The sequence below is a fragment of the Pelobates fuscus genome, chromosome 1 (genome assembly GCF_036172605.1).
Source record: "Pelobates fuscus isolate aPelFus1 chromosome 1, aPelFus1.pri, whole genome shotgun sequence".
In the NCBI taxonomy this organism is placed as follows: Eukaryota; Metazoa; Chordata; class Amphibia; order Anura; family Pelobatidae; genus Pelobates; species Pelobates fuscus.
The window spans coordinates 69,722,988-69,736,671 of record NC_086317.1 but is presented as its reverse complement, the minus strand read 5'-3'; the positions used below and the strand labels follow the sequence as shown (position 1 = coordinate 69,736,671).

Here is a 13,684-nt window from a genome sequence, read left to right as displayed (position 1 = left end):
GCTCAGTAAGACATCTGACGTCAGGTTTTCTAGGCAAAACCCAACTGAGCAAATTGTGAAATTTCTTACTGATCCCAGGAATAAATATATAGGTTTCTCTGCTCCATTAATCTATATTTTTCCACCCGTTTCCTGAATAATAAGCCTCAGTTTGTATAAACATTACTCATCTCTTTTGTGTAGAACCTTTTTATGTGTTTGACTCACGGCTCTAGCAACACAAAGGTTAACTATTGTGTTGACATGGAGGCCAGTGATACGGTTTAGACCGAGAACCCTGGCTCCACAGATGCTGGGCTTTATTCCAAACAGAAGCGTCAATCTATGTGGGAGGATGGACATCTGTGGAATGTGTTGGCCTGATAACCCTGTTTAAAGATAGCTAGTGTGAAAGCCAGGGAGGAAACACAGACACCTCTATTGTGATTGATACTCAAATATAATCAAGAAGTATTTTTAACTGAATGCTAGAAGGTTATCCTGGAAGTACTCCTGTTCAGAAATCTACCACTTTTATATGTATAGAAATTGGATAGGTGTGTATATATGTTATTAGTAATGTAACAAGGGCACCATGTTGACTTTAATGGTGATAAAAATAAATAAATATATGTGTATATATATATATATATATATATATATATATGTGTGTATATATATATATATATATATATATATATATATATAATTTTAGGGTCTCCATGCTTAGGGGATGGCAAATACATTGAAATACTTCCAAATCCAGCAACAGAGATTCCATCATACTAAGGACCTTTTATTGGAACAGGAACATGACAACGTTTTGGCCAATATAGTTAGCTTTTCGCAAGATCCTACTCATCTTGTAGAATATGCATTTGATAAAAGTAGCACAGACCCAATTGGAACGCAATGGGGTCTTTTCATTAAACCGGGAACTTTGGAGAATTGAAAAACAAAAAAATTATTTGATACAATACATTTTCTGGCTTTGCCATTTTAGCTTAAACTGCACAATCCCTTTGTAAATTCTCAGCCATTGTCTGTTTCTAGTAGATAAAACCGAATGTGAATCAAATATCCTGAGACACTGATTTTAGAAGTTATGATTTTTCTCAGTCGGGTGAAACTGGCTGTGTTCGATGATACTGCAACGTGAGGCGACTTAGAACAGTATATAAAGACTTTGGTGTGCCTTGATACAGCTGAAATACACCTCTTCATTTCGTAATCTGACCAGCAATCCAGCTCTACATTTAGAAACATGTTATGACTTCTAGGTACGTGTAGATCATGTGCGCTAAATAAACACTTTGTAGCTCAACTCTTCTTTGTGTCTATTTTTAGTTTTTAGTTTTTTGCTTTTTTTTTTTTTTTTGTCATACTGGTTTGCATCAGACTATTATAGTATTGCCATTTAATACAACAGAAACCCAGTCTAGATGTTTTTTAACCCTCTCAGCATTTACCTTTTAACACAAATCTGTGAAGTATCCAAGTGAAACTCCTATCCAAATCCAAACCAGAATCTTCAACTTTCTTGTCTCTGTTGTTGGGCTAAAAATTTTAAATCATTCCCAAGGATTAATGCAATGAATAATAATATATATTTTTTTAAATTCAGGCACATTTCAGCAGGGAATGATGCACCAGGTAGTAGAAGAATATTTTTTGGTAATGAAAATGCATAGCACTATTAACTAAAGTGTGAGTTGTCAGACATTCAAAGTGAATTTGAATTATAGACCAAAGTAGGTGAATTGGCAAATTACACGTCACTCTCTAGTGATTTACCCTAAAACATGGCTTACATATTGAAGCCCTGTTTTACTAGCCAGGCCTTAAAAGGTATTTGCCGCTGCAATACATACAATGATGCATTTTTCCCTCCTCCCCCAAAATAAATGCATCTTCACCTGTGTGTCTCTTAACCCCATTTTTGAATGTCTTACTCCTTTAGTGTATCTTATCCCTCGTTGTGTATCTCTTACAACTCCCTTGTTTCTTTCCCCCCAGCCACTCTGTGCGTCTGTTCCCCCTCCAGCCACTCTGTGCGTCTGTTCCCCCCCAGCCACTCTCTGCGTCTGTCCCCCCCCCCACCACTCTGTGCATCTGTTCCCCCCGCCACTCTGTGCATCTGTTCCCCCCGCCACTCTGTGCGTCTGTTCCCCCCCGCCACTCTGTGCGTCTGTTCCCCCCCGCCACACTGTGCGTCTGTTCCCCCCCGCCACACTGTGCGTCTGTTCCCCCCCGCCACACTGTGCGTCTGTTCCCCCCCGCCACTCTGTGCGTCTGTTCCCCCCCCGCCACTCTGTGCGTCTGTTCCCCCCCGCCACTCTGTGCGTCTGTTCCCCCCCCGCCACTCTGTGCGTCTGTTCCCCCCCGCCACTCTGTGCGTCTGTTCCCCCCCGCCACTTTGTGCGTCTGTTCCCCCCCCGCCACTTTGTGCGTCTGTTCCCCCCCCGCCACTTTGTGCGTCTGTTCCCCCCCCGCCACTTTGTGCGTCTGTTCCCCCCCAGCTGCTCTGTGCGTCTGTTCCCCGCCCAGCCACTCTGTGCGTCTGTTCCCCCCCCCAGCCACTCTGTGCTTCTGTTCCCCCCCCAGCCACTCTGTGCGTCTGTTCCCCGCCCCCAGCCACTCTGTCACACACACACACACACTCATACAGCCACACACACACACACACACTCATACTTCCAGACACACATACTCACTTCCAGCTACACACACTCACTCGTCTGTTCCCCGACCACAGCCACTCTGTGCGTCTGTTCCCCGACCACAGCCACTCTGTGCGTCTGTTCCCCGACCACAGCCACTCTGTGCGTCTGTTCCCCGACCACAGCCACTCTGTGCGTCTGTTCCCCGACCACAGCCACTCTGTGCGTCTGTTCCCCGACCACAGCCACTCTGTGCGTCTGTTCCCCGACCACAGCCACTCTGTGCGTCTGTTCCCCGACCACAGCCACTCTGTGCGTCTGTTCCCCGACCACAGCCACTCTGTGCGTCTGTTCCCCGACCACAGCCACTCTGTGCGTCTGTTCCCCGACCACAGCCACTCTGTGCGTCTGTTCCCCGACCACAGCCACTCTGTGCGTCTGTTCCCCGACCACAGCCACTCTGTGCGTCTGTTCCCCGACCACAGCCACTCTGTGCGTCTGTTCCCCGACCACAGCCACTCTGTGCGTCTGTTCCCCGACCACAGCCACTCTGTGCGTCTGTTCCCCGACCACAGCCACTCTGTGCGTCTGTTCCCCGACCACAGCCACTCTGTGCGTCTGTTCCCCGACCACAGCCACTCTGTGCGTCTGTTCCCCGACCACAGCCACTCTGTGCGTCTGTTCCCCGACCACAGCCACTCTGTGCGTCTGTTCCCCGACCACAGCCACTCTGTGCGTCTGTTCCCCGACCACAGCCACTCTGTGCGTCTGTTCCCCGACCACAGCCACTCTGTGCGTCTGTTCCCCGACCACAGCCACTCTGTGCGTCTGTTCCCCGACCACAGCCACTCTGTGCGTCTGTTCCCCGACCACAGCCACTCTGTGCGTCTGTTCCCCGACCACAGCCACTCTGTGCGTCTGTTCCCCGACCACAGCCACTCTGTGCGTCTGTTCCCCGACCACAGCCACTCTGTGCGTCTGTTCCCCGACCACAGCCACTCTGTGCGTCTGTTCCCCGACCACAGCCACTCTGTGCGTCTGTTCCCCGACCACAGCCACTCTGTGCGTCTGTTCCCCGACCACAGCCACTCTGTGCGTCTGTTCCCCGACCACAGCCACTCTGTGCGTCTGTTCCCCGACCACAGCCACTCTGTGCGTCTGTTCCCGGACCACAGCCACTCTGTGCGTCTGTTCCCCGACCACAGCCACTCTGTGCGTCTGTTCCCCGACCACAGCCACTCTGTGCGTCTGTTCCCCGACCACAGCCACTCTGTGCGTCTGTTCCCCGACCACAGCCACTCTGTGCGTCTGTTCCCCGACCACAGCCACTCTGTGCGTCTGTTCCCCGACCACAGCCACTCTGTGCGTCTGTTCCCCGACCACAGCCACTCTGTGCGTCTGTTCCCCGACCACAGCCACTCTGTGCGTCTGTTCCCCGACCACAGCCACTCTGTGCGTCTGTTCCCCGACCACAGCCACTCTGTGCGTCTGTTCCCCGACCACAGCCACTCTGTGCGTCTGTTCCCCGACCACAGCCACTCTGTGCGTCTGTTCCCCGACCACAGCCACTCTGTGCGTCTGTTCCCCGACCACAGCCACTCTGTGCGTCTGTTCCCCGACCACAGCCACTCTGTGCGTCTGTTCCCCGACCACAGCCACTCTGTGCGTCTGTTCCCCGACCACAGCCACTCTGTGCGTCTGTTCCCCGACCACAGCCACTCTGTGCGTCTGTTCCCCGACCACAGCCACTCTGTGCGTCTGTTCCCGCCACAGCCACTCTGTGCGTCTGTTCTCGCCACAGCCACTCTGTGCGTCTGTTCTCGCCCACAGCCACTCTGTGCGTCTGTTCCCCGCCCACAGCCACTCTGTGCGTCTGTTCCCCGCCCACAGCCACTCTGTGCGTCTGTTCCCCGCCCACAGCCACTCTGTGCGTCTGTTCCCCGCCCACAGCCACTCTGTGCGTCTGTTCCCCGCCCACAGCCACTCTGTGCGTCTGTTCCCCGCCCACAGCCACTCTGTGCGTCTGTTCCCCGCCCACAGCCACTCTGTGCGTCTGTTCCCCGCCCACAGCCACTCTGTGCGTCTGTTCCCCGCCCACAGCCACTCTGTGCGTCTGTTCCCCGCCCACAGCCACTCTGTGCGTCTGTTCCCCGCCCACAGCCACTCTGTGCGTCTGTTCCCGCCCACAGCCACTCTGTGCGTCTGTTCCCGCCCACAGCCACTCTGTGCGTCTGTTCCCGCCACAGCCACTCTGTGCGTCTGTTCTCGCCACAGCCACTCTGTGCGTCTGTTCTCGCCACAGCCACTCTGTGCGTCTGTTTCCCTCCCCCCCCCGGCCCCTCTGTGCGTCTGTTTCCCTCCCCCCCCCGGCCCCTCTGTGCGTCTGTTTTTCCCCCCACCCCCCCTGGCCTTTCTTTCTCTCCCCCAGAACATAGTTGCATAGTTACATAGCTGAAAAGAGTCCATCAAGTTAAGCCTTCCTCACGTATGTTTTTGCTGTTGATCCAAAAGAAGGCAAAACAACCCAGTATGAAGCGCTATTACCCCACGAAATAGAAATTATATCCCTGTATGTTATGTTTTGCAAGTATTTATCCAATTGCTGTTTAAACATCTGTATGGACTCTGATAAAACCACCTCTTCGGGCAGAGAATTCCATATCCTTATAGTTCTTCCTGTAAAAAAACTTTTCTTTGCCTTAGATTAAATCTATTTTCCTCCAGCCTAAAAGTTTAACCTCGTGTCCTATGTATAACAATTCCCAAATCCTTCTCGTGTGTGTTTTTACCCCTAATTCACTACCATTTAGGATGTAAGTTGCTTGTGCATTCTTGACCCCGAAGTGCATAACTTTGCATTTCTCTACATTAAATTTCATCTGCCATTTTAGTGCCCAGTCCCCAAATCTATCTAAATCCCTTTGCAGCAAAGCAATATCCTGCTCACATTTTTATTTTTTTTAATTTCTTTATTTTGTGCGAGTGATCGCGTAATGGTAACATGACACCTGAAACACGTCAAAAAAATTAACAATCAAACATGGTACAATTGCGGGTTACTCAAGGTCTCATTTCGGTATTCGGAAAGAACAAAAAGGAAGATCTAAAGAGAGATGGGGAAACTCCTCATCCCTACACTAGATCAACCAAAGGAGGAAACCCCGTCCTAAATGTAATGCTCACTTATGAGGTATTGAAACCTGTTAGAAACACTGATTTCGGTATTCCACTCATTTTTAAGTTATATCAACAAGGTTTCCCTATTATGGGCAGGGTGCGTTATGGCAGTCTACGTTTATAGAGGGGTCTGGCCTTAGATCTCGTAGTGCCTCTTAGGTCTTATCGCGGTATGGCTGTGAGGAATCAGCTTCACTGAGGCCTTCAGTGAGGTTAACAGTTAGCCTGCTAGCCTTCGTTTGCTGTGACTTTATGCTTGGCTTACTATTCTAGGGTAGAAGGCCTGGGGAATAGCCCGTGCGGGCATAGTATGCTTAGTGAAAGCATTAGGAACTTTAGGCCATTGCTCATTGTGGGGGGGGTGGGGGGGGTGTATCGTAATATAGGGCTAGTCCGTTGGCTTACGGAGCCAGTTTAGACCTGAGGGGGGGGGGGGATGTAGGTATAAAATCTGCATAATAGGCAGTCTTACGGTCCACCAACAGTATGAACAACCAACATGGGTGTCTGTAAGTCCTGCACTCAGGTGGGTGAGGTGTCCATCTCACGTCTCCCCCTTCCAGGAACAAAAGGAGTGATTCCAGCAACTGTCCATGTTGGGCGCTCTGTGTGTGGTGCTTTCTCCGCTGGTATGCCTAGGCATTGGAGAAAAGTGGGTGCTTCTGAGAGGCATGACATTGTGTGCATCTTGACGGCTTTATCTGCCATAATTCGGCGTGGGCCCCATCTGTAGGGGATAGAGTGTTCCTGCAATGTCTGGGTGACTTGCTTGAGGGACCTCCGCCAGGTAAGTGTGTGCCTTGAAAAGTCTCGAAAGAAAATCAGCTGTGTCCCCTCAAACGACACTGTGGAGGAGCCTCTTACTGCCCCCATTATCGCTCCGCGGTCGGAGTCTCGGGTCAGCTTTAGCAGGATGTCTCTGGGCGCTTCTGGAGCGGTGTTGGATGCCTTGTTGAGGCGGAAACAGGAGTCCACCATTATTTGCTTCGCCTGTTTGGGCATGAGCAGCGTGGCGAACAGTCTCTGGCAGTAGTGGGGGAGTTCTGCCCCTGCATTCGACTCCGGTACTCCCCGTATTCTTAGGTTGCGGGCTCTGGCTCTGTCCTCCATGGTGGCTATTTGCACTTGTTGGTCTGCGCATTGTTTCTGGAGCGCGCCTATAGCTGCATCAGTTGCTGATTGGGCCAGTTTAGTGCCCTCCATTCCTTCCTCAAGTGCTTGTACCTTGTCAGTTAGTTTTGTGACCGCTTCTCAGATCGGGGCCATATCAGCGTTAAACATTTTTTTGATTTCAGCCATTAGTGCCCTGATGTCTGCTTTGGTTGATGGTGCAGACTCTGCCAGCTCAGTGGTTGTTTGTGGTCCTAAGCGTGGCTGGGAAGGAGGTAGAGAGTCGGCAGCAGTGCTGTCATCATCCAACGACGTTGTCGTGTAGGCCTCAGCCAGCGCCATCTTGGCTGTGTCAGTCCTCGAGGTTGTGCGGAGGAAATCTCCAATATCGCGGGTGCCCAAGCCCGCGTCCGCTCGATGCTTCTTAGGTTTTTTCCCCATGGCTTCGGGAGTCGAGCTGGTGCCTCTGGGGTGGTATAGCAGTGCCTGGGACGGTAATTATCCCTGTTTATCGAGTTTATAGCAGTGTCTGTATGCGTCCGGCTTGTACAGGCGCTGGCTCCGCCCCCCCCATCCTGCTCACATTTTACTACTTTACAAAGTTTTGTGTCATCTGCAAACACTAAGACATGGCTTTCAGTGCCTATTTCAAGATTATTTTAAAATATGTTAAGTAGAAGCGGTCTTAAAACAGAACCCTGAGGGACACCACTTACCACTTTTGTCCAGCTTGAAAATGTACCATTAATGACAATTCGTTGTACTCTATCCTTAAGCCAATGTTCTACCCAAGAAAAAGAATATTCATCTAGACCAATTTATTTTAGTTTGTAGACTAACCTATTATGAGGAACTGTATCAAATGCCTTGGCAAAACCCAAGTAGATCACATCCACTGCAACACCCTGATCTATACTTCTACTTACTTCTTCGAATAACAAAGTTCTTCCCTGTGAATTCCTGAATATTATCTCTTAATAGCCCTTCAAATATTTTCCCAGTCACAGAAGTTAAGCTCACAGGTCTATAATTTCCAGGCAAGGATTTTGAACACTTTTTAAATATAGGAACGACATCTGCCTTCCTCCAATCCTCCAGTACAATACCTGAAACAAAATCTTGAAAGATTAAATACAGAGGTTCACTTATTTCCCCTCTTAGCTCCTTAAGTACTCGTGGGTGAATACCGTCAGGCCACGAAGCTTTATGTACATTAATTTTCTTTAACTGATGTAGCACCTTGTCTTGAGTTATCCAATCACAAGTTATCTGCAAGTTTTTTGCAGCAATCATTTGCATATCTCTTGCCATAGGATCCTCGTTCATATATACTGAAGAAAAATAGTTATTTAAATTTCTGCCTTTTCCTGGTCTTCATTAACTAACAAACCCATCTCTGTTTCGAGTGTACTTATTAGAATTGATGTACTTAAGAAACATTTTGTGGGTTGGTTTTGGATTCTTTGGCTATCAATTTCTTATTTTCTGGTTTAGCCACTTTAATTGTCTGTCTATCTTCTATAGGATGCCTCTGATTTGTCCGATTTTTAAATGCTTTAAATTCTCTTTTCTTATTTTTTTTTTTTTAAATTCTTTATTTTAATTTGTGCATGATAAAACAGTAGGCTTTCTCAGCCACGATAGCATTCTTCAGTGGTAACAAGGTATAACAATTCAAACATGGCGTATGAATATACGGCACATTTTTACATTTTGTTGAGAGGAACATAGTCAGTGGGCATACATAGCATTTAACATGTGCTCTTTCCTGTCTGACCTGCCCATTGTTTACTTTTTATGTTGTCTTGACACGGTATGTTGCATACATGGGCTTACATGGATTAAACATAAGTTAGTATGGTTCCACATGGTTTGACCGAGATTTACATGGATTAATATCATCGTTCAGTGGACATGCAATGGGATCTCTGGTATCGCATTGTGGACATGTTGTCATATTTCTCGTTATGTGGCTGTGATATAATATCATGCGTATCTGTAACTCCGGTCTGTGTGATCTATATGTGTCTTGCTAGTGTTAGGTTCACACCCTGCCTATGGCAAGTCGCAGGTGATGTTATTGGCTATTCAGCCGCGTCCCTCTTCCGCGGTGTCAGATGTCTGTATGTCCCATGAGTCTGCTCTTTTCTTATTTTTAATCTCGTTTTACTTCTCTACTAAGCCACATTGGTTTCAATTTGTTTCTTTTATATTTATTATCCAATGGTACATACTGAGAAATGTGCCTTTCTAATATTTAATTGAAGAGTTTTCATTTATCCTCTCTCTCTCCCCCAGCCCCTCTGTGTGCCTCTCTCGTGGTCCGCACAGCTGCTCTACGCGTCTTTTGTGGTCCACGCTGCCACTCTACGAGGAGTGATTGGCACGTGGGGGAGTGCTGTGAGCTCCACTCCTGCCGGTCCCGCGGATCATGTGCCCTGGATTTGTGCATGTTACCGATTATATCCTATTCCAATGTTCTTCAGTCAAATTAGTTAAAACCCAAAAGTTCTTTTAATTCCATTGATTGAATAATTTTACAGTGTTGTGATTTTTATTTTTCAACAACATGCTTTTAAAACACTTGCTAACCATTTCAAAAACCAGCTGGTGTTGACACACAATTTTAATTCTCAATAAAGTTAATGCCTCTAATAAACTCCGGTCTCCAGGTCACACTATACTCCTTACTAATTGAAGATAAAGCAGGAGGAATGCTGTGGACTGTGCAGATCATGTAAGCTTACACAGAAAATAGATTACATTTTTTTCCTCCTAACCGATCATATCAATAGAGCATTATTTGTGTTCATCAAGTTCCTCAAGGTGGAAATCTTCCAATGAATAACCCAAATTATGTAGATAACACTGCCTGGATAAGTTGTAAGATGAACTGGCATGCTTTGAGACAGAATGTTCCTGGCGTGATATCCTCCTGATGGAGGGAAGTTCACTGGTTGTGCAAGGCTTTTATTTATCTTTTAAGATGAGATACTAGAACTGCTTTTTCATGCCTTAGTGTTCAGCTGTAAAATCACAACATATGGCCTGTTAATACAAATTGCATTGGGTAAAGGAAAACTAGAGTGTTAGGAATACAAAACTAACACTATGTAGTTCCTCTCATTTCAAATGGAGTTTAAAAAAAACTTTTTACACTTACCAGATTCCAACGCTGATGTCCCTTTTTCTCTGCTGATGTTAGCCGATGGGGGAAGACCTAATGCTGATGCACGCCTAGCGCCTCGCATTCATTAGGCCATTCGGTCTTTCCATGCATAAGATGCAGATGTTAGTGGTGTGGGAAATGGTGATAGGACAGAAGAAGGTCACTCTCAGAGTGAACTGAACGAGAAGAGGGGTATTTGTTGAGTAATGAATTGCAATGGGGATTAGTTATTAATGGCTTTGTAGGTTGGTGTTTGCAGTTCGAATTGGATCCTGAAGGGTACAGGGTAAAGGGAGCTTGTAGATCACTAGCAGTTGGTAGCTTGGGTATGTGGCCTGGTGACATGCCGAACTGGGTTGAAATACCCAACACAATTTTTGCTTAAGGATCAATTCAATAAACAAGTCACTGTTGGCTTCATCCCTTTGATTTTGTTTGTCCTCCCTCACCCCTTTGGAAATTCTAATTAGTTGGGGGTGGAACTGCATCCTGATTAGAGACTCACACCAAAATATGACTTTGGTGTTTCTAGTTGGAACAGTGTTTTCGGAAAAGCTGGACAGGTCGAAAGAGCACAATATGATTTCAGAAACACGAAGGCATTTATACATTTGGCATTTGCCATGTTTGTTCATATAGTAACATTGTTTTGGTAGTGGTTTGAACAATCAGTGACATTATGTATATAAAATCCAGAAGGCTTAAACACAGAAATACTTGACATAACTAATTTTAAAGTCCAATAAATTCAAATGTTCTATATGTCTAGAATTATCATCAGGTGTTTTTCCAGACTGAGTATCTATTATATACACTACATTGTCTTTGTGAGAGTCAAATAACTGGAAACCCCTTATAATGTCTGTATTAAAGGAAAATTACCAGTAAAATGCATTGAACCAACGCGCTTGTAGCAACCCCACTCATTTTACATAAGTAATTAATTGTGTTGGAAGTATTCCTGACTCTGCACAGCCCACATGCTGAATAATGGGGCAAGTGGGCGCTAATCTGACTGAATTATTATTCCTTGCATGTAATGCCAAAGTACTGTATAATCATCTTGGATAATAATGGTTTATGGGGCAAATGCCGTGTCTATTATAATTTTAAGCTGTAAAAGGCAGTGAGAATCTCCAGCTTTCAGATATGAGCTACCCGACATGTTTCCTTTAGAAAATCTTTTATTTTTATTTTTTACTTTTTGAACCTGATTTCTGACTTTTATTGTGGGCTAGATTAAGAAAACAAAATGTATCACAATGTTTGGGTTCTTATTAGACATTGTCTTTTAATGCTTTCACTTTAAGTGGGATTCCGAGAATCCCATTTATGCCTCAGGTATGATATTGTTTGCATGACCAAAATGATAACCTCTCTCTTTGTTTATCTTTTAGTTATGCGATTTGTGTGATATCTCTCTGGAATGCTTTATAGTACTCTGCACTTCACAAATGAGAAATAACATACATTTCAAGGGCATCCATAGCCAACCCCCATTACCTTGGGTTATGTATGTCTTAATCTCCTATGATTCATATTATGCTTCAAAGGTCTGATAGCCTATGGATTGGATATTGTGGACATTGGGCTGTAGCAGGATGGTCCTGGTGTAGGACGTTCAGCTCTGTTTTTCAAATAAACTAATAAAGAAGGTGAAGTTGTACAATACCATTTTCCATCCATGCTTTTAAATCCTTAATCTATCTAAAAATAAGCAAAGTGCCCTGCTACCGTTTCATTCTGACTTACTATTGTTGTGAATTTTGTTTTACACACTCTTGGTTGGGTGACTTTGGCAGCATGTTACATGAGCTTTAGATCCCACAGTGAACTTAATATACAGCGTAGATAAAATTGGAGTAACCGGTAGGAACCATTAGTGACCTTGGTTATCAAGATGTTGTGCGTGTTCGTGTTTGTGTTCATGTTCCAACCATTTTATTTCTTGCATGTTGCAGAGGTACACAAGAATAGAAATGGTTAAACGGTATATACCTGTTGCAGAACTGCAATTTCTACAATAGTTTGCACATCCGAAGGCTGATCATCCTTCTTGGCTGTCCTGGTACTAACATAACTGGGGATATAATGCTTGACTTAAAAAGCAAACAGAAAATACTTGATGCCAAAGTATCACATAGCATTGACATTATGATACTAGATTGCTGACGCTAGTATTAACATGATCCTTTACTCCAAATCAGAATATAACATTTTGTGAAAATGATGCCAACCATCCAATATGTGAACATGTTCACTGCTAAGCCTCTAAGATGAAACGGTTATTCATTTTGACATAATCTGCACCCTCATGCTTTAAATGTGACTGTTAATCACCTGCAAGCTTATGTTACATTTGGTTCAATTTCTTGGCAGAGTTCTGTGCCAGAGGCACCGAATGATGTGGAGGCCTCAAGAACCAGTGTATCTACAGTTGTGGAGAATGGACACCAATCTCTGTCTGGTAAGAGGATATTTTGTGCGTGTATAAATATTTGTTTCTGTAATATGCATATTATATATTTATTACACCATGGGGGTCAGCAAATGTTCAAACAAAAAAAGTCTAGATGAAATTTAAAAAAAATCCTTGTATGGAAAAATAAAACCAGGATAGCCAATTTAATTACCCTATATGGCCATAAATAGAAAGTATCCTGTGGTTGACAAAAAAAAAAAAAATTTGTTTTTTTCTTCTTGTGTTTCTTTTGATTGCTATGTCTATAATGATGAGTTGTGTAAGAAACCTTCTCATGAAATACTCTGTGTGAACAAAGACTGATCACATGCAATGCTTGGCCCAAAGATGGAATTATAACTTTCAGTATTAATTTTTTTTTCCCTAGACAAAGTGAAAATCTCCCCAGATCCAGTTTCTGTGGCTCCCATGCCCTCTGCCCAGGAACATTTTCCAGCACTGTCTGCGAGGAAGCCACATATGCCTGTCACTGCTATAACAAAAGTGATAGCAGAGTCCCAACCTGGCACAACCAATGGCAATAGCCACCAGCCTGCACATGATGTCAAGAGTCCACATGAGATGTCACCTAAGCCGAGCAGCACTCAAGGTTAGCATCCAATGACAGCTGTATGTGTGTTTCATGCACAGAGAATCTATATACTTAAAATAGAATCTTCGCCTCTTCAAGTGGAAATCCATGACTGATCAATCCATTCTTTGCAAGGGTACATCATAAAATAATGCGTTTTTAGATATTAAATTATAGTTGGGCCTCGATTACATATTATTTTTGGATATGCTTTTAAAATAAAAAAAATTTCAAAATGTAAAATATGAAAATGATATAAATATGGAAATATTTTTCAAAATATCACTTTAAAAATGTATCAATAAAGGAACACTATAGTATCCTTTAAATATACTAGTATTCCTAACACTATGCAGCACGAATCGCTGTTCCCGACTCTCCTCTACTTGGAGATTAAAGGTCATTTTACTAACTTTGTTTCCCATGTCTCGCTGAATCAATGCATCTCTATGGGGAATATTCAGCACCTCCATGCACAGTGTGGATACATTGAACGTCAGCACTGACACAGGAAGCACCTCTAGTGGCCGTCTGAG

The 13,684-nt window shown here is 45.0% G+C and overlaps 1 protein-coding gene across 1 annotated transcript in view; it reads left to right on the top strand.

The window, feature by feature from the left end:
* Positions 1-13,684, top strand: part of SMTNL2 (smoothelin like 2) — a 94,380-nt gene that overhangs the window by 41,773 nt on the left and 38,923 nt on the right. Inside the window, exons 2-3 of the mRNA XM_063443842.1 lie at positions 12,475-12,562; positions 12,945-13,166. Coding sequence (XP_063299912.1) covers positions 12,475-12,562; positions 12,945-13,166 — 310 coding nt within the window. The remainder of the gene's footprint in view (positions 1-12,474; positions 12,563-12,944; positions 13,167-13,684) is intronic.